General features: G+C 42.4%; 3 protein-coding genes across 5 annotated transcripts; all 3 read left to right on the top strand.

Annotated features, from left to right (window-relative positions):
* Positions 1 to 1,520: 1,520 nt before the first annotated feature.
* LOC6607451 (adiponectin receptor protein) lies at positions 1,521 to 5,683 on the top strand. Of its 2 annotated transcripts, XM_032722587.1 has the most exons (7): positions 1,521 to 1,675; positions 2,218 to 2,629; positions 3,530 to 3,628; positions 3,883 to 4,235; positions 4,294 to 4,595; positions 4,659 to 4,738; positions 4,796 to 5,683. In XM_032722587.1, the coding sequence occupies exons 2-7, from the start codon at positions 2,264 to 2,266 to the stop codon at positions 4,928 to 4,930; spliced, it is 1,335 nt and encodes a 444-aa protein (XP_032578478.1). In that variant the 5' UTR covers positions 1,521 to 1,675; positions 2,218 to 2,263; the 3' UTR covers positions 4,931 to 5,683. The 2 variants fall into 2 exon arrangements, with proteins under 2 accessions (XP_032578478.1, XP_032578480.1); XM_032722589.1 differs by lacking the exons at positions 1,521 to 1,675; positions 2,218 to 2,629 and adding an exon at positions 3,258 to 3,437.
* Positions 5,684 to 9,480: 3,797 nt separating this feature from the next.
* On the top strand, positions 9,481 to 17,183 carry LOC6607450 (elongation of very long chain fatty acids protein AAEL008004). The gene is made up of 5 exons (XM_002032183.2): positions 9,481 to 9,771; positions 15,590 to 15,685; positions 15,767 to 16,024; positions 16,092 to 16,391; positions 16,454 to 17,183. The coding sequence occupies exons 2-5, from the start codon at positions 15,602 to 15,604 to the stop codon at positions 16,643 to 16,645; spliced, it is 834 nt and encodes a 277-aa protein (XP_002032219.1). The 5' UTR covers positions 9,481 to 9,771; positions 15,590 to 15,601; the 3' UTR covers positions 16,646 to 17,183.
* A 277-nt stretch (positions 17,184 to 17,460) lies between these two features.
* Positions 17,461 to 18,787, top strand: LOC6607449 (2-oxoglutarate-dependent dioxygenase htyE). Of its 2 annotated transcripts, none has more exons than XM_002032182.2 (4): positions 17,461 to 17,657; positions 17,712 to 18,317; positions 18,375 to 18,517; positions 18,584 to 18,730. In XM_002032182.2, the coding sequence occupies exons 1-4, from the start codon at positions 17,505 to 17,507 to the stop codon at positions 18,648 to 18,650; spliced, it is 969 nt and encodes a 322-aa protein (XP_002032218.1). In that variant the 5' UTR covers positions 17,461 to 17,504; the 3' UTR covers positions 18,651 to 18,730. The 2 variants fall into 2 exon arrangements, with proteins under 2 accessions (XP_002032218.1, XP_032578482.1); XM_032722591.1 differs by having other exon boundaries at positions 17,636 to 17,657; positions 17,722 to 18,317; positions 18,584 to 18,787.
* Positions 18,788 to 18,792: the final 5 nt, after the last annotated feature.

Raw genomic sequence — 18,792 nt, 5'->3', positions numbered from 1 at the left:
GGGATGACACGCCCCAACTCGATAACTGGCACTTACTTAACTACGCAAATAGGGTTTACGGGCGCAGTTAACACATTTCCAGGTCGATGGGAAGCAATTATCCGTCCCCTGAATGGCTCAATTTCACGCACTTACTCTTGCCAGTCTCCCAGACTCCCAGGTGATTTGTGTGACCCATGCACTCCCACCCACGTGCTAAGTGCCCGGTCAAATATGCAAATGTTTGCCGAGTTGGATGCACTGCAGCTGTGTTGGTCGCCACCCTTCCGGGTCTTTGGCATTTCCATTTCCATATCCATTTCCATTTGAAGCACATGGCAGTTGGCCGTTTTGCATTTTTTATCGCGCGCTCGTCATACAAACAGCTCGCATTATCGGCGCTTCTCTTTTGTGATTATGACCCTGAACTTCAGCGCTACTAAATGTATTAATTCAGTCGATTAATACCGCTAGTCGGGGTCTGTGCGAAATCTGCTCCTTGGCCGAGTTTCTAACGTTGCTGCTCAGAACGCCGAGAGCTGATGGATGATATTGGCCTGGATTGGTCAATAGGGTATCATCTTGATGGGCTGCCCCTGAGCAAAGCAAGTTCTATAGTCTTATGCTTGAAAGTGAATTTGGTTAACAAAGATGAATCACTCTTGACTAAACATAGTAGCTTTTATGTGTAATAAATATTCTAAGGGCGCTATTAAAACGTAGTTAAATTGCGCTATTAGGAGCTTGCCGAACGAGTGAATCTTTATTGGGCCTGCATGGCTGGTGATATTTCCTCACTAGCCAAACACCATTTTATCTTCCCAATTAAGATTCTTTATTATTAGAATTGTTATTTGCCTACATTTGTGGGTTTTTATAACACCATAATGCTCTTTCTAAAAATGCTAAAAGTGGACATTCTTGTATTACTTGAATTAATTAATTTAAATATATATTTAGTGAGTTGTGATGCTGTCTTTGTTGTCTTTGCAAAAGTGCCCAGAGAATGGCAGATATATGCATACATAAGTAGGTTAAATATCGGGGAACTACACATGCTAATTCATAACTACCAGGCTTAAGTCGACTTCATTGTTGATGGTTTTTAATGAAATGCCTTAACATTTTTTGAAAACAATTTCTCTGTTACTGAAGTGTTTACAGACTAGAGGAAAATTTTCTATTCATACGTCTTGTAATTTCGTCACGGTAATTTCTCATGAAAAAAAAAAAAAACAAATGCCTGCTAGGTATTTACGCAAATATCCAATATTTGGTCAGTAGAAGTACCACCTTTGATCGCCAATAAAAAGTTGTTAGCTCTCAAAAAATGTTGACTAATAATGAAAGCACCTTGTTTACCGGGAGCAATGAGATTTGCTGGCTAGCAATTTCAAATATTGGCGCGCTCTGCACAGAGTTGCCACATTGTTTTACAGAGCTAAGACTACAAAGTAGCGTTAGCAGACGTTAACAGCTGGTGCTTTAAAGTATGACCGTATTTCCCTCGTTACCCATATGACTGCTAGTGATTTTCCCTTTCGCGCTTGCAGTCACACTGGAAAAAACAGAAAAAATTAAATTAAGGGAAAACAGATGAAAAACTGCAATTGAACGCAATTGAAGCAAGTGCAACAAATAGTTTTCCGCGCCAGTGTTGACTCCTGGGCCACGCCAACTGCGCGACTTTCGAGTGGTAAGTGAATAGTAACGAATCGCCAGTGAAATCGAGTGATTAACCATTTGTTTGTGTGTTGTGACACTTTCTGTAACTTCGTATAAAAAAATGGGAACTGCGCAAGTGGAGTGCAGGTGGGGGTTAAGCCAGTTGGTAGTATTCCACTCACACGTGGCCTTCTGGCTGAATTTTCCATGCACTTTGCTATATATCTGTATATAATGGTTTCCCCGAAACACCAAGTGCACCTTAACCCACTGAGGATCCCACTCGCATTTGGACCCCGTCTTATGTAAAAAACGTAATTGGCAGCTAGTTCCCTAAGTGATAAAACACACAAAGCTACCAGATACAGACTTAGGTGCTACGTACAACCGATTAACTGGGGACCAAAGGTCGCTCCATACTATATAGCAATGCGATCGGAGCAGACCAATAAACAAATAAACAAATATCGCATTTCCCAGACGAGCTAGCGTTGAGCTAACAAACGTTTAGCATTGCTTTCGAACAACTAAATTCGTATTTTTCGTATTGAACAGAACGTATTTTTCTTACAGAACACTATTTGCGGAGTGCAAAACGAATCCTCGGGATCGTAAGGCCATGGATTCGGCCACCAATCTTCTGGAGCAACAGGGCTCAGCGGCTGATGTGAGTGGCGGGAGCCATCCTGCCGAGGTGGAGGTAACCACCCAGGCTCGAGCCACTTTCGGGATGGACGCCGAAGGACACGCTACCGGCGAGGCTGTGACCACCACCACGGCCACGTTGCGTAGGGAAGGTTCCGACGAGGACATCTTTGAGCAGGTGCAGATGATTCTGCGCAAGCGACGTGGCTGGGGACCAGAGGACTCGCTCAGCCCCAATGATCTGGACATTCTCGAATACGACGATGAGTTGGTCGAGGAGGATGACGCCGGTTGTCCACTCCCCTCGACCCCGGAAGACACACAGCTTATTGAGGCGGAGGTGAGTCGGGGCTATTAACCTTCATTTCCATTTCCACCAGGTGGAAAAGTACGAAATGCAATCGTCAAAACATGTGGCGGAACTCTTATCGCTGACCCACCACCACGTGGTTATCGGCTGCCACTTGTTAGTCGCAATTTTCACTCTGCGCAGGCAGTCATTTCAATGTCGGGCGTCTTATCAATCGAAATGTTGCATCGGCCAATGTCTATTTGCCAGATTCAAATGTAACATAACCATTGTAGTTAAGCCTTATCGTGGCAATTTCTCCATTTTTATGACTCACTAAATACAATTGCTCAATTTAAAGCATATTCCACAGCCATTTGAAAGTTATACCTTATCTCTCTTTGCGTTTAATGTCTGACCGAAAGCTGTAAAATTTCTTGACTTTGAGCCTTATACTGTAGACAATCTGCGCGTTTGCTCACCGGCTTTAAAGGCTTTAGCCCTTTATACGATAGATGCTGGAAAAAAATCAAAAATGTACGTCGATGCGGTGCTGATAATGCCCGAAGACAGTTTCGGGCAAGCTTATCTTATCGCGGAACGCATTCGGTGCTTTCTTGTTCCGCCAACAAAGTCTAAACAAATTGAGTATGCGACTGGCAGAGGCTTCACAGTACGATCGCTCATTGCCTCGCACATTTAGTTCTAGTTCCGTTCGAATCTCTGTTAGCCGTTCAGGATGCAGACCCAGCCGGAGGTTATAGTGCGTGTCAACCCGGATCTGGAGCCGGATCTCAGTCAAGAAACTTACAGAAGCCAAAACCCTGACACAGTCGAGGAGCAAGCTGAAAATGCAGTCGTTAGTCCCATTTGCTTTTAGTTTTCCTTTGTTAATAAGCTTTTCATATCCGTTTTGAGGGCTGTTTAATGTCTTATCACTCTATTCCACAGATGACGGAAGTGCTGAAGGCCGGAGTTCTCTCCGATGAAATTGATTTGGGCGCATTGGCACACAATGCCGCCGAGCAGGCAGAGGAGTTTGTGCGCAAGGTAAGCCAAGTGATGCAGCCAAGTGAAGAATGGTTTAAATGAAAGATACTCTTCAAGATTTATGTTTTGTGTTTTGTTGCTTTTGTATTTTTGTTTTTATTTCAATAAATAGTAATAATTGTTTAGTATTAAAGGTTGGGACAGTATTTGTTTTTTTTTTTTTTTTTTTTTTTTTTGTTTATAGTGGTAACTATTGTGGTAACTAATTGTCTTATCTATTGAATGATATGTTTTTTTTTTCATTTTATTCGTAGGTCTGGGAGGCTAGCTGGAAAGTGTGCCACTACAAAAATCTACCCAAGTGGCTGCAGGATAACGACTTCCTACACCGCGGCCATCGCCCACCGCTCCCCTCTTTCCGTGCGTGCTTTAAATCAATTTTCCGCGTACACACGGAAACGGGCAACATCTGGACACATCTTCTTGGCTGCATCGCCTTCATCGGCGTGGCATTATACTTCATCTCGCGTCCCTCGGTTGAGATCCAGACACAGGAGAAGATCGTTTTTGGCGCCTTCTTCATCGGTGCGATTGTGTGCCTAGGATTCTCATTCGCTTTTCATACACTGAGCTGTCATTCTGTAGAGATGGGAAGACTGTTTTCTAAGTAAGTATTCCTCGCCCAATTGAATGAAAATCATATTAATTGTTTTGTTTACCGGCAGACTTGACTACTGTGGAATTGCGCTGCTGATCATGGGTTCCTTTGTGCCTTGGCTGTACTATGGCTTCTACTGTCATTACCAGCCAAAGGTTATATACCTATCCGTCGTGAGCATTCTGGGTATCCTCTCCATCGTGGTCTCGCTATGGGACAAGTTTTCGGAGCCGGCACTTCGTCCCTTGCGCGCTGGCGTATTTATGAGCTTTGGCTTGTCGGGTGTGATTCCAGCTATCCACTATAGTATCATGGAGGGCTGGTTCAGCCAGATGAGCCGCGCCAGTCTGGGATGGCTGATTCTGATGGGTGAGTGCTTGTAGATATACATATTAAAATAATGGTAATACAATGGCAAAATACACCTTGCAGGCCTCCTCTACATTCTTGGTGCGCTGCTATACGCGCTCCGTGTTCCCGAGCGCTGGTTTCCTGGAAAGTTCGACATTTGGGTACGGTTCTTGATGGTTTTGACCCATGCTCCGTTCTGACAGTCTTTTATTTTGCAGGGTCAATCACATCAAATATTCCACATACTGGTCATTGCGGCCGCCTTTGTCCACTACCACGGCATCTCTGAAATGGCCATGTACCGTGTCATGTATAGCGAATGCACTGTTCCCATCGAACCAATAACCTTTTAGATGCTGAAGTGGACGCCAAGGAACAATCATCGTATAAGCACATACAATCCCATTCATAGTACGAGTAATACATATATTAATGCGAACTAGCGCAGTTTTACAATGCAACCTTTTTAGCGTTTGGGGAGCATTTGTACCTTGTTATACAAAATCAACAGAACCATTTAGAAGACACAAACAGACACTTTACACACAATTACGCGCATTTATCATCAAAATCTTGCATAGAAAAAAAATTGCAAAAACAGTTGATTGTCGAATGAAATCTGCAGTAGAGAAATTAATATATGTACAATTATTTATAAAATTCCAATTTGTCTACTTAATGCTGTCGTAAGTTGATTGATCTTTCGAGTAGTGCAGAATTGCTTGCATCTGAAATTGGCAAAACGAGATGACTTCCGCTCAGGGGTTCCATTGCTAAAACAGGAGCTAAAGGAGCTAAAATGCCAGCCAAGCAATTACTTTAAGTTATGCAATTAGATGATCCCCTTGTGGCATTAGTATTTACCTTACCGCTTAGAGTTGTTAGGGTTGTATGGAGTAATGAACATACGTTTCGATCGTTAAATGAGGTCTGATTTTATATCCACACATACACACTGCACATCACAAATCCCGCATCCATGCACCCACACGGCAGAGCATCGCGCATGGAGCCTAAGATATTATATCACCATATACATTATAAATGCAGATCTATCACAAAACATAAAGCGAATCAAAACAATAAAAAAGCTGAGACTTCTAAAAGAGCGTTTTGGTAAAGATTGCTATATTAAGCCATATATCATTTTATTTCTTGGCGCAAAAACTATTTTAAGGTTTGCTGATTGCCATTTGGCAATTCGGCGGTTGCCATCACCCTAATGCCTGGCCATAAATACCGCTGCAGAGAACTAGAAATCCGCATCGGGGTTATTAGTGGAGTTCAGTCTGCTGATGACTGGGCGAATGCCGAGTTGACTTTGACCCCCTTGATGAAGTGAGCAGCCGTGGTCTAGTCTCCGAGATCTCGGATCGCGATCTGATTCCTCCGCTGCCTTGTGTTCTATGCGTCGTCATTGTCTTCGCCGCGTGCCAGTTTCTATCGACGAATCCGCAGATCTTTAAACCTTTTACTTTGCACGGCGCAAATAAATCGAACTTTGTACTTGACAACTTGTCGGCACGTGTCTTTCAACTAAATGCGATTGCAGGGTTTTAATTTAGCAACAAAATTCAAGTTCAACAGAAAAAAAAGCAAATGACTTGGTCGAAATAAGGCGAAAATCAGTTCGGAAGTTGGACAAAGTGGGAGAAATCAAAGCCAAAGAGAAATATTTTAAAAATGCCTTAATGTGCATAGCTAAATGGTACAGTGCGGCTTGGATTTGATGATTTTGAAATCTACGCATTTTTGGATACTTATCAAACAAATGCTAATCATTTAAAAAGTTTAATATTACGACGTACCATTAGTCTTTTAGTGTTGAATATATATTGTAATTTATTATTTTATTACTCGCATCGAACTTATCAAGTTTTCACTGTGAAATCGAACACATCAAACATAATGGCTCCTCCGATTCGCCCCCGTGCGCCGTAAAATCCAAAAAATATAAGTTAAAATCGTAATAACTTCAAAAGATGCAGTAAATCCAGCCCGCACTGAATGAGAAATGCAAATCAAGTGGACACAAGTGGGTGCCAGATGGGGAAATGTTTGTGTTGTTTAAGGCAAAATTTAAGTATTAATCGTCACTGTTTTGCTCTGATTTACTCAGCTACCTTCGAGGTGCCCAACTAATTGGAGTTATCTTCAAACTTTTGTTTTTTTCTTATACCAAAAACTTTAAAATGTAACTGGGCTTTCACCTGCAATTAAATACGATATTAGGTGGCCAATGCATACGCCATATGTCCGCACTCTAATTACGCGCATTACGCGTAATTTGGCAATTTGCGCGGACCTAGGAACCGGATTCCCGCAGTGGGCCATCCGGAAGAGAAGCTATCGCCACTCGGCTGTCATCGTCATTATGAGATATGCATCAGCATCCGTGTATCGGTGCTTTCTGCAGTTCAATGTCGGCTCCAAAATGCGTACATGTACATACATACATATGTATATATATATATGCAGAGTTCAGATTGCCACCCAGATTTTGGCTTTCAGCTCTTTATTAATGGTCTGTGCAATAATTCAATAAGCATGCGAGTGAGACTCAGAGGCAGACTGAGACTTAGACTCAGACTCAAAGGCAGACCCAGACGCAGACTGACAGCCAGCAAGTGGCAACTGGTCTTTGAAGGTTTTTGGCGTTTAAGTGTTATGGTCAAGGCTGTCGCACAGCATCCGCTGTGTGTCCAGTTCGTTAGTTCATTGATTTCCAATCAGCCTGAGTTCACCTCACCTCGTCAGCATTATGTTGCGTTTTTTCCACCATCGGCGTTCTCTAAGTGTTACGCATTAATTGAGTTTTAATGTACGCAGGCGATTGCGCACAAGAATTGCCACAAAAAGCGACAAAAACTGTCGAAAATTACTAAATTAAGAGCAAAATAAGACAAAGAGAAGGCAGAATTTTTTTGTGAATCGCCACCTAACGATTTAGCCTATTCTTGCAGAAATACCGAATCCAATCATTTTCATGCAAATTATGGTACCTTGTCAAGTTCAAAAACATTAAAACCGCATAATGCCCACCAGTGTTTTTATTTATTTTCGTTTCGTTTTGTTGTTGCCAATGTAAAGATGCTTTGAATAAAAAGCTCTAATCGAATGAGTCGTTAAATGAACAGCATTAGTAGTATCTATAAACCGATGCTCCGGGGCATCGACGCGAGTTTGTGTCCGAAGTCTTTTGTTTCCGCCAGACGACATTGACTTTGAAATGCTTTGTATTGAACACACGTGAAAATTCGGATGGAAAATTTACGGAAATCATCGCTAAACAATAAACTGATTTATTGAACTGTGCATTTTGTTGCTTGTTTCGAAATAGAGTTGAATTTAAAATGCGACATTTACAATTAATGTGAATTAAAAGATTTTCGAGATTAAATAAAACAAACTAGTGCTAAGTTATTAATTTAATAATTGTATTTATAAGTGTACCGCAATACTTTGATTATTCCTTTATTTACTTATGATGATAATGACTTTTTTAACATCAAAACATGAAGACCGTAAAAAAAAAAACTATTAAAGTGGCTTAACATAAAATGTTATTGCGAACATTATATTTAGTTGATTATTCATAAAACATTAAATTGCACTTGTGCATATGGCAAGCCCTATCTTTACTTTGTTCTTGGCTAGGAAGTATTGTTGTTTGAAAAACGTGGTATTGTAGGCTCTTAAATGGTGGTCTCGACTGTCTTCCAATTGATTACTTTGTTATCTGCTGGACACGCCTTGAAATCAGTTCAGTCGCTGGGCTGGTTAACGTAACACGCGCTGCGTAGAATCTTCCTCGAATTGCCAAAAATATTTAGCAATTTAAATAAGCTTCGTCACATAGAGCACCTCCAAAATGAGATTCGGGCACGCGTCGGGCATGCCAACATTTTTCGGCGGGGGCGACCTTCGCAATGGCGGAAGCTCCATCGGAATCGATTTGGGCATCGGCCGGATTGGAATCCAAAGATTAAGGCAATAGCAATCTGTGAATGAATCGTTGGAGGTACAGATTTCGGTGAATCGCGATTGAGTGCACATTAGATCCACAAATGCGTGGGATGGGTGGGTGTGACTTCGCATCGATCAATTAACAAATAAACCGCAGTTGGCTGCATTATTCCCCAACTATGTTGTCTTTTCCTTCTGATTGAGCAATTAGCAACGGTGGCAAATGTCAGACATGCATTTGTGCCCGTAGTCAGTGCGTCTATGGAACCCAGTAGGCTTCTGTTTAGCCCCACGCTGTGGGTTAGTCCGTTCGGCGTAATGCAGCGTTTCGGTGCAAAAGTGCCTGAAAACTGTGACTTTCCGAGTGAATGACGCGGCTGAAATCCATCAAGTGGCCACTGGAAGCTCTGGGACGGAGGCATTTTGGGGCCATTTAATTGCACAATCATTTTTGCACACTTTACACAGAAACACACAAACCTGCAATGGCAAAGGCAAAGGCATATGGGCCAGTCGATGATAAATGCAGTCAGGTTTACTATTTGGTTTCTGTTATGATTTGCTCCACTGCCAGCTGCAATAGGTGCGCTTATTTTCTCATAAATAGTTGCAAATCGCATTAAGTTAATTATCGACTTCGCATTGCGGTCTGCATACATTAAATACATTACCCGATGGGTAATTAACTGGGGAGATCCTAGAACTGGCTCTTAAGCCCATGCAATGACCGCCAGTCAGCTGGAGCTGGATTCTGGCCGAAACGAAGCGCTGCTGCCTGCTCACCTGTTGCCGTTTGCGATCATCGGCGATAGCCACACGATCTTGGCCGAGTACGACCACGACTGTGACTGCGACTGCGAATCTTGGCCGAAAGCGAGGCGGTCGTATTCGTATCCGTGATACGATCGCTACAAGACCGCTTGTAGGGCTGGGATATCGCTTAGTCTGCTGTCGGCGCCTCAACTGCCAAGTATTCGCTGGGTACTCGTGGAGCTGGAGATCTCGAGATCCTCCGCCTCGTGTTCTGTGTGTTCTGATCTGATCGACAACGCCGCGTATGCGTGATATTGCCTCGAAGGATAACAGAAAGTGCTTTTAGTGTCTGTCCTTCGCTGCTTCCGTTTGTTTGTGTGTTCGTTTGTGCCGTGTGCTGTGTCGTGCCGCAAATAAATCACAGACATCCATTCAATATTTTTTGGCTCCCCCCACAAATTTATTCAACAGAAAGGTAAGTGTTTAAGAACTATAGAAGAAATACAATGGAAAATTGTGTGTTCAGATTTTATGCTAAGTTATGCGCACACGATGGCAACCTGTTAAAGATTTGAGACATTTTTTTTTTTGGGTCATTGCGAAACGACACCCAAGCCCAAAGACCCGGGAATGGACGAATTCGAAAGAAAAATACAAACTAAATATTGTATAAATAAATAACATGGAAGAGAGGAGAGACAAGAAAAAAAGAGGAGGCTTACAAAACCAGCTGTGGTGCCCGCAGATAAAGATGGCCAACAAGTCGATGCGAGTGGGCCAAGTCAATCACATATGTAGCTAATGTGGCTCATATGTAAATCGCGATTGATCAATTTTAAACGTTACTGTAACCCCTCGCAGATGAAGTCGAACGCATCTGGACCTGATACAAGATGCCACTACCAGTTGCATTACTACTGTTTCGTGCACAGCCAAAAAAAGATAACTAGATAAGAAAATTCGAATATAAATATACATTTTTAGGTCTATAATTCCTTTTTGAACTATTAGTTTATTTTTGTACAGAAATCTTTGGAATATATTTGTATGATTTGTGTGAAGTATTTTCACTTTAATTTTTCGTGTGTATTGGGCATCCGATTTCAGGCAGCATTATATCATCTCTCAGCTCTGCGATTTAGCCCTGAATTTCGCGTTACACTTTCGACACAATGGGAACAACTGGACAAGTTTGCGATATAAATAACAATCAGAAGAAGTGCTAAATGTAACGATACACATCGACGGAAATCCCAAAAAAGAAAAAAAAAAACAACTTGGCCAATACGTTTATACTTTGGCCGAAGTTGCGATGTGATAAGAACATGACAAGTTTATTGGGCTCGTCCGATTGTTGATCTTTTATTTCGAAATACGAATATACGCGCATTTCATTCATGGAAAGATTTAATTTGATTATCACGCTTTGTGCGATCATACAGTTGCCAGCAATTTTTCACCGATATATAATTCGGCTGGAATTGCCCTTGGAAAGAGGCGGCGATGATGACGTTCACGCATGCCCACAATTTGTTTATGATTTTATTGTTGTTTTCTTGGCGTCAACACCCGGGCAGATAGTTAGTCAGGCGGAGAGCGAAATTACCACGGTATCTTGGGATCGGGGTCCACAAAAGGTTTCTGCTGCACATCCGTTCGCACGTTGGCGTCTTTCTGGGTGACTCCACGTTGTGCTTGTGCCTGTGTATGCTTATGCCACATTTCGGTGACATTTGTCACCCTGCCAAATTACATTTTAATATTTTGAATCCAATTGGGGTCACATGCGCTGGCGGTCACACCTACAATAAAAAAGATCCACCAAATTTCCATCTCGTTTTGGGATTTCTTCATCTTTCCCTCGGCCGAGTGCGTTTCCAAGTGCCTTGTATGCTCAACAAGGCGGCACGGGGTAGTTTTGGCCAGAAGAGCTGATAATAATGGCAAGGTAAACAAATTGCCAGGCAGAACAAGGCGATGGTAATGGCGATGATGATGTAGATGATGACAATGGCAAATATTGGAGGTCAGAAGTCGCACCGAATGCATATGCTATTGCTTGAGAGAATGACTAGGTCAATCTGGGCACCCTTGAGCTGCACTAAATGATTCTTGCGAACGCAAGTGCAATGACATTAATATCGGTGGAAAAACAGTAGGCAGTGTAATGATCATTGAGTAAAGAAACACTTGATGACTGCTTATGAAAAGCTGTTAATTGTCGCTGTACTTTTCCCAGAGTCTTCAATCTAATTGATCATAATTAAAAGAAGGGCCCGACACACGGCGGTGGTGATCGATGCGACTGTCTATCGAGCGATTTGATTTGTGGCATGCGCAATTAGTGACTGTTTTTCTCCATTGTAATTTATTCTGCTGCTGGCCAAACGAAAGACTCTGGCAACGAACTTTGACTTGTTTTTCGTGTGCAATTGCATTGGGAAATATTTACAGGTAATTGCATATTTATAAAGACAAATTGCCAATATTTAAATAATCGAATAACAGAAGAAAGCATATGGAATAATTTACATTCGTGCCGCCTTTGTCAATGGCGGAGGGTGTAGTACAGCCGATCTAATCGATTCGCCGTCGTATATCCCACACATCATACCTCGATCGATCTAGACATATTGCCAATGAGTTGACTCAACTAGCACTTACAGACATTTGTAGTAATGGGAACTTTGTTGAGTCCAGTTAATTGGAGACAGGAATGCCGGGAGTCTGTTTAACAGGCATTCCTTCTGGAAGTTTTCATATCATTTCATTTTATTTCAGCCCGCCACGCGGAAGTCAGTAATGTGGTTTTAGCTTAAATCGACTAATTTATGCGCCTGCAGCAGCTCGCACTAGCCACTAGTTCAAGGTCAGAGCACAAACTAAGGCTAATGCAAAGTAGTTAAGCCAATAAAAATTCAAATCAGCGAACGAAAAGAGACTGAGCCACAGATAATACGCCTCCAATGTTTATGGTGCCTAAGGTGCCCACTATGTACGCACATATATGTGAGTACATACTTATGTATGTGTTTGGCTAGCCACGCCCGAAAGATCCGCATCCGCATCTGGGAGCGGATAATGTGGACGAATCTCATGCTGCTCTCCAATGCAAGAGATCGGGTCTCGACTCCGCTTTTTGTTTCCTCAAAACGTGCGACCTTCCCAGAGATTTTAAATGCGTTGACGATGCCGATGCCATTGCCTTAGGTCCATTCAATCGCTTGATCAGAGGCTGCCGCTCCGTCTTCGAATTCAATATTTTGTCTTCTCTTTTGTTGGAATACACTTGACAAAAAACGAAACCTGCATTTTGTTTATAATTTATGGTAGCCATCAACAAAATCATCCATTAAAAGCTCAAAACTGGCAGAGAAAGAAAATATCACTATTTTATTGTTTTGAGATATGGAATCCAGTATTTGATAATAGTATACCCTTATTGTACTTTTTTTTGAGTGTTCCACCTTTGAGTGCCGTCCTCAACATTCCAAACCATTTTGTTCGCCGCTCAGACCTTCTCAAGCGGCCTCTTATCAGCCTAGAGTTTGTCCATAAAGTCTGTAAATAGAATAGAACCCGACTTTTGAATCCGTAGCATAATGAGCCGCGCATTGCGCATACGCCCCATGTGTTTGGCTTACCAAAAATGGTTGCCAGCTTGGCGACAGAACGAAACGTGCGAATCTTTCGCTCGGCGCGTGTCTAGAATTTATCGGCCGACTTCTAACCGCGCTGATTATCGCATAATAATAAACTGGAATGTGACGTCAGGGCAGCGGGTGATACTTCTATATATATTATTTTATTACCTTGCCATTATTTGGCTTCATTTAATATTTACTCTGTCGCTGCCACGCAATTCGTTCACTGTCAATCGCTAATTGGCATGCAAACGGCCGTAAACATTGTTGGAAAAGTGGCTAGGATTTGCGCAATGTTTTGGTTTAAGATTATGCAAAACGAGAGCAGATCTCAGGGTCTATCTAACCAGAGTTTTTCCATTGGTTTATCGCCTTATTTGTTTGGAATTTTTGGCCATCGAAAGGCGGGGAAAAGTTCTATACTATGTATGCAAACTAACGCTGACTTTGGTGTTTTTGGCCATAAAGTCCAAACTGATTTGCATTTGAACATCGGACGATTCAGAAAATCAATAGGCAAACAAATATGCCATTTTTTGTTTTTACAGCGATTCACTGACCTCTGAGACCGGAAGGTTCTGATGGGTGGGGGAAACACACATGGAAGCCGTGGCCTCCTGATACAAAACTGGAATTCTCCACATATTATCTAACTATTTATGACTGTTAAGTGGCCATAAAAGAGCTTCGCCGTCGAAAGTCCCAAAACCAAAGCCAAAACCAAGTCCAAGTTCAACACTCGACCACCGAATAAATCAGAATTAAATTTCATTGCTGGCAACGGCAAACCGGTAGAACATTTTGATTTCATTATATAATATTTATTATTTTCATTTATTATTTTATTTGAGTTTTGGCTGTGAAATTCGAGTATACATTGCATTAACAGGTTAGTGGAGCAGCCATAAAAACCAACACGGAATAATGTTTATAATATTATTTTCGCTGGCTGTCAAATAAAACAAGTTTGGAATTAGCATAGAGATCTGCAAGATAGAATAATACCAAGTCGTTGTTATTCCTAGCTCTATCCATAGTGGTTGGGAATTGTAGAATTTGTAGAATGTAAGTTGGCTTGGCGGATTTCTTGCGAAATATCTCACACCCTCGAAAACACCATTGGCTGGCTGGCTGGAGTTGGTCGATTGAAAGTGCCGGCCTTGCAAAAAACACTCGTCAAAGGCACTCGAAATAATGCAAATAAGTCAGACGAAATTCTCGTTAGTCAATATCTCAATATCCAGCCGAATGAATGCATTTTTGGCGCTCAACTCCGCCAATCCGCCAAACGCGATGACTGTACAGAAAACGCTGGGTAATTCGATGATGGCGTTCACTTGGAGCGCGAACCTGAGTCCAACATGGCAGGTGCTCAAATAATTAATATCGCCCGGGCCAAATGATGATTCCAGTGGCCAAGTGGCTTCGACAAAGCCAAACTGGGCCAGCTATTTGCAAGCCATTGATGTTGGCCACCATTATGGGTAGTTAACGACCGAAATCACTGGACATTGAAACCGCCTAGTCAGCATTGCCAAAGGATTTGGGATGGGCCGACCAACCGATAATCACGATCATCAACTTTTGCAGCAACTGCATCCCAAACTGGTTTCGCTGGAAACAATGCCCATAAAATTCCTTCTGGTGTCCTTGCCTCCAGCTTTGTAGGAGTTACGAGTAGTAAGTTTTGAACGAAAATAGCCAGGAACGTAGACACAGAAAAGGGCAAAGTAATGTGAGCTTCTTATAACGTAAATATATGTAAAAGATTGACTCAGATATCCTCTTCATCACTTATGTTTTACGTTTTAAGACTGAAAATTGATTTGTGCCTAGCAAACCAATAATCAGAAGCAACCGGTTCCCCCATCTTAAAGCCATAAACTTAATGATGCATGAACCTGACAGTTTGTCCTTGGACTATCCTGCTTCCTGGGTTTTTCCAAAAAGCCGCAACAAAAACTAGTCAGCAGGAGGTGCGGGGCAATCTACCGGCTAATTTGGCCAAGTTAACGCAGCCATAGCAATCACGTCGAAACCAGTTCTGTTCACGTAAACCACAATGTGTCCCTTGTTTTTGGCCCGATCCCTGTCGTTGACTGCCTCAGCCACTTAACAATATATGTAATTCATAATTGTGGCAAAAAGAATTAAATGCGCAGCGTATAAGTGCTGATGCGATCGTTTTGGGTCTAAGAGCTCGAATGAGCCAGCTATAAATTACATTTTAAACTGTTAGCCTGGCGGCTTTTTCCGCAACTTTAACAGAATTCGCCGGGTTATTGGCATTCGGAAATTTGCAACGCTATGGCTGATTTACACGATTCTACTAATATGACATTTCGCACCCGCAACCATCATGCAAATATCGCCGACTATCTATAAACATACATATATATATTTATACTATATATATATATACTCCGCCGATCTGTCGAAGCGTAGGCGCGGTTTCGCCTTGGGCAGCATTACTTTAAGTTTGTGTGTCTGGTTGATTAACAGGAAATGCTCACGGCGCGTAAATCAAACACAGATCGAATGCGTTTTGCTTCCACCTTCTACGCCGCCAGGTCCACGGTCGCGTAGAAGGTGCTAATCCATGGGGCAGTGCATAACCCAACTAATCTATTGATTACCCCACTCTTCCAGCTGCCAGCCAATATGTCGGTCAGACTGAACGAGACGACGACCATTGTTGACCGGATGGTCAACTTCTTCGTGGAGCACGAGGATCTGCGCACCAAGGTGGGTATTGAGTTTTTGATTTTATCTTAATTTTTTGTTATATTTGTCTAATTAATATATTATTGAATGGGTTTCTTTTAGCAATGGTTCCTTTCGAATGCCCCCGGACCGCTGTTCATGATCCTAGGAGCGTACCTGTACTTCTGCCTGTACGCAGGACCTCGTTACATGAGGGATCGCAAGCCCTTCGAGCTAAAGAACACTCTCCTGGTCTACAATGCGGTCCAAGTGCTCCTCAGCTGGGTGCTCTTCTACGAGGGATACAAGGGCGGCTGGGGTGGTCACTACAACTTCAAGTGCCAGCCGGTCACCTACGAATCGGATCCGATTTCCATGAGGGTATGGTCTCTAAGCATCTATGTATCCTAAAATCAAATCTTAAATATTATTTCAATACCAATTCTAGATGGCTCGTGCCGTGTGGCTGTACTACATTGCTAAGATTACGGAGCTGCTAGACACCGTGTTCTTTGTGCTGCGCAAGAAACAGCGCCAGATCTCGTTCCTCCACTTGTACCACCACACCCTGATGCCCGTGTGTGCCTTCATTGGTGTTAAGTACTTCGCCGGTGGCCATGGAACTCTGCTGGGATTCATCAACTCCTTCATCCACATCATCATGTACGCCTACTACCTCCTCTCCGCGATGGGACCCAAGGTGCAGAAGTATCTGTGGTGGAAGAAGTACATCACCATCCTGCAGATTGTAAGTGGTCTTTAACATGGGAAAAGCTGGGATTTGGTTTGATGTTCCCCTCTTTTCTGTAGGTCCAATTCCTGATCATCTTCGTGCACACACTGCAGATCCAGTTCCAGCCCAACTGCAACTTCCCCAAGTCCATTGCCGCACTCCTGACCTTCAATGCTGGACTCTTCACCTATATGTTCAGCGCCTTCTATGTAGCCAACTACAAGAAGGAGGCGGCTGCCCAGGCCAAGCTGGCGGCGAAAAAGGAGTAGGAAGCGACGTTAGTTGGCGCTACCTTAAGCTATGCACACTTATTTTTATGGTCCTTCCCTATCCCTGAAATCTCACACTCCTCCACCCTCAAAGCCCAGCCCAGATTCCCGCGCTCCCATCCCATGCCTCCTCCCATATCCTCCCCCTAGTTATACATAGGTCAAGATGGATATTATACAATCTGTAGTCGCGTAAGCTTGTTTCGTAGTATTTTGTTAGTTCGAGGACGCGGCCCCATTTGTACTTTTTTGGATCAGTCGCCATTGCAGAGGGCAAGAGATTGTTGCACCTGCTGTATTGGGATAGTGTAATAGTACCAAATATTATAGTTTAGTGATTAGACTTTATCCTATGGACTGTGAAAGTCGAAGACAAGTTAGGGCAGGCGAATGGCGAGCAAAAATCGGTGAACTCTGAACTTTTACCTGTCGACAACACCGCGTCGAACTGTCCGCATTTTTGTCATGCCCAACTCTATGATAAAATGTAATTTTGTATATTTTATTTGCAAACAATAAACAATCGATTCGTATGTAACTGCTGTTTGTTTTTCTTATTTACGTTTGATAACTGCTATATAGCTATGGATAGATAATATTGATTGTATGATGGTATTTGGCTAGTTAAACAAATATACTTCTTGATTTATGAGAACAATAATCTTCTACAATAATCTTTCTACGGGAGTTTTTATTACAGTGATAACCCAAAAGTATAGTATGAAAAAGTACCAACTAGTACAATCTATCACACAATCTCTCTGAAAAATAATATTCTTTGCTTTGACTTCAGTCTTATTCTGCTTGAGGTTGGAATAACAACATCCCCAGTTCATTTGATAAGATACTTTTATAAACAATGGAATCAGAAACTGAGACTCTGCTTTCGCGAAATGCTGTTCCCATTGTAGATTTAGAAAATTCCATTGAGGACGTGGCGAAAAATCTGAGAAAGGCTTTATCTGAAAAGGGGTATGCTCTGCTAATAAACCACGGAATTTCAAATGAGAAGGTATATAATTCAATGAGTCTTTGACCCTCGAGAACTGAATCTATAACCAATCAGATCAAAAAAGCTTGGAAGTATTTCGATGGCTTTGTCGACCTGCCAGATGAAGTTAAATCGGCATATGATAGAAGCAAAGCTCCAGATGCCGAGAATCATGGTTACGTGAGTCCGGGAATGGAGCGATTTGATGGCAGGACACCGGAGCTGCGCCATGCTTATAATATATGCAAGCTGCAGGATCAATTTCTGACCGAGCAGCAGCTACCAGGATTTAGCAGGCACATCAACTCATTAGTCGATGACTTCAATGAATTGGGTAGGTTGATTCTGAAAGCTCTGGCAATTTCATTGGCTGCTCCACCTTCGTTCTTCACGGATAAACATTCGTATATGCTGTCCGACGATCGCTTTAATCTGACCACCCTGCGGATGCTGTATTACCCGCCCGTGGAAGATCAGGATCATGGAAGAAGCTCCATACGATGTGGAGCCCATGCCGACTACTGCACCTTTACTCTGTTGGCTCAGGATTCGGAGGGTGGATTGGAGGTCAAGCTGCGGGGCAGTGACAAGTGGGAGCGAGTGGGTCATCTGCCAGGAGCGCTCTTCATAAACTCCGGTGAAACCTTGGCTATCTGGACAGATCAGCTCTACCATGCCTTGGTATGACTATAAGCTTGACTTAAGATGACTTATTCTATATTTCATTTAATTTAACAGCAACATAGAGTAGTGGTTCCCGATCAGGTTGATGTTCGCCATCGAGGCCGGCACTCCATTGCCTATTTCTGTCATCCTGATAACTCTGCACTGATTGATCCAAAAGAGTTAGATATTACAACTAAGCAGACGACAAGTGACGTGTAAGTCGGGATTGGAAGCACTACGAATAGATTATTGACTTCATCTCATTTCGTGTTATATTTCAGGGCACAAAACGCATATGATATAACTATGGCTCTGGCAAAAGGCGCATTTGCACATCATTATTCTTAGCAAGATAATTTAATATGTAAAAAAATTCTGAATTATTTTTCAACCATATTTTTTTTTGCCCCCCAAGAGTATGTTACATAAATGTTTCCTTGTATGATATGTACATACATGTATATACCGATTAGAGAATAATATTATTGCA

Source organism: Drosophila sechellia, chromosome 3R (assembly GCF_004382195.2).
Source record: "Drosophila sechellia strain sech25 chromosome 3R, ASM438219v1, whole genome shotgun sequence".
Lineage (NCBI taxonomy): Eukaryota > Metazoa > Arthropoda > Insecta > Diptera > Drosophilidae > Drosophila > Drosophila sechellia.
Note: the sequence above shows the minus strand (reverse complement) of the source record. Positions and strands in the feature narration are given on the sequence as shown.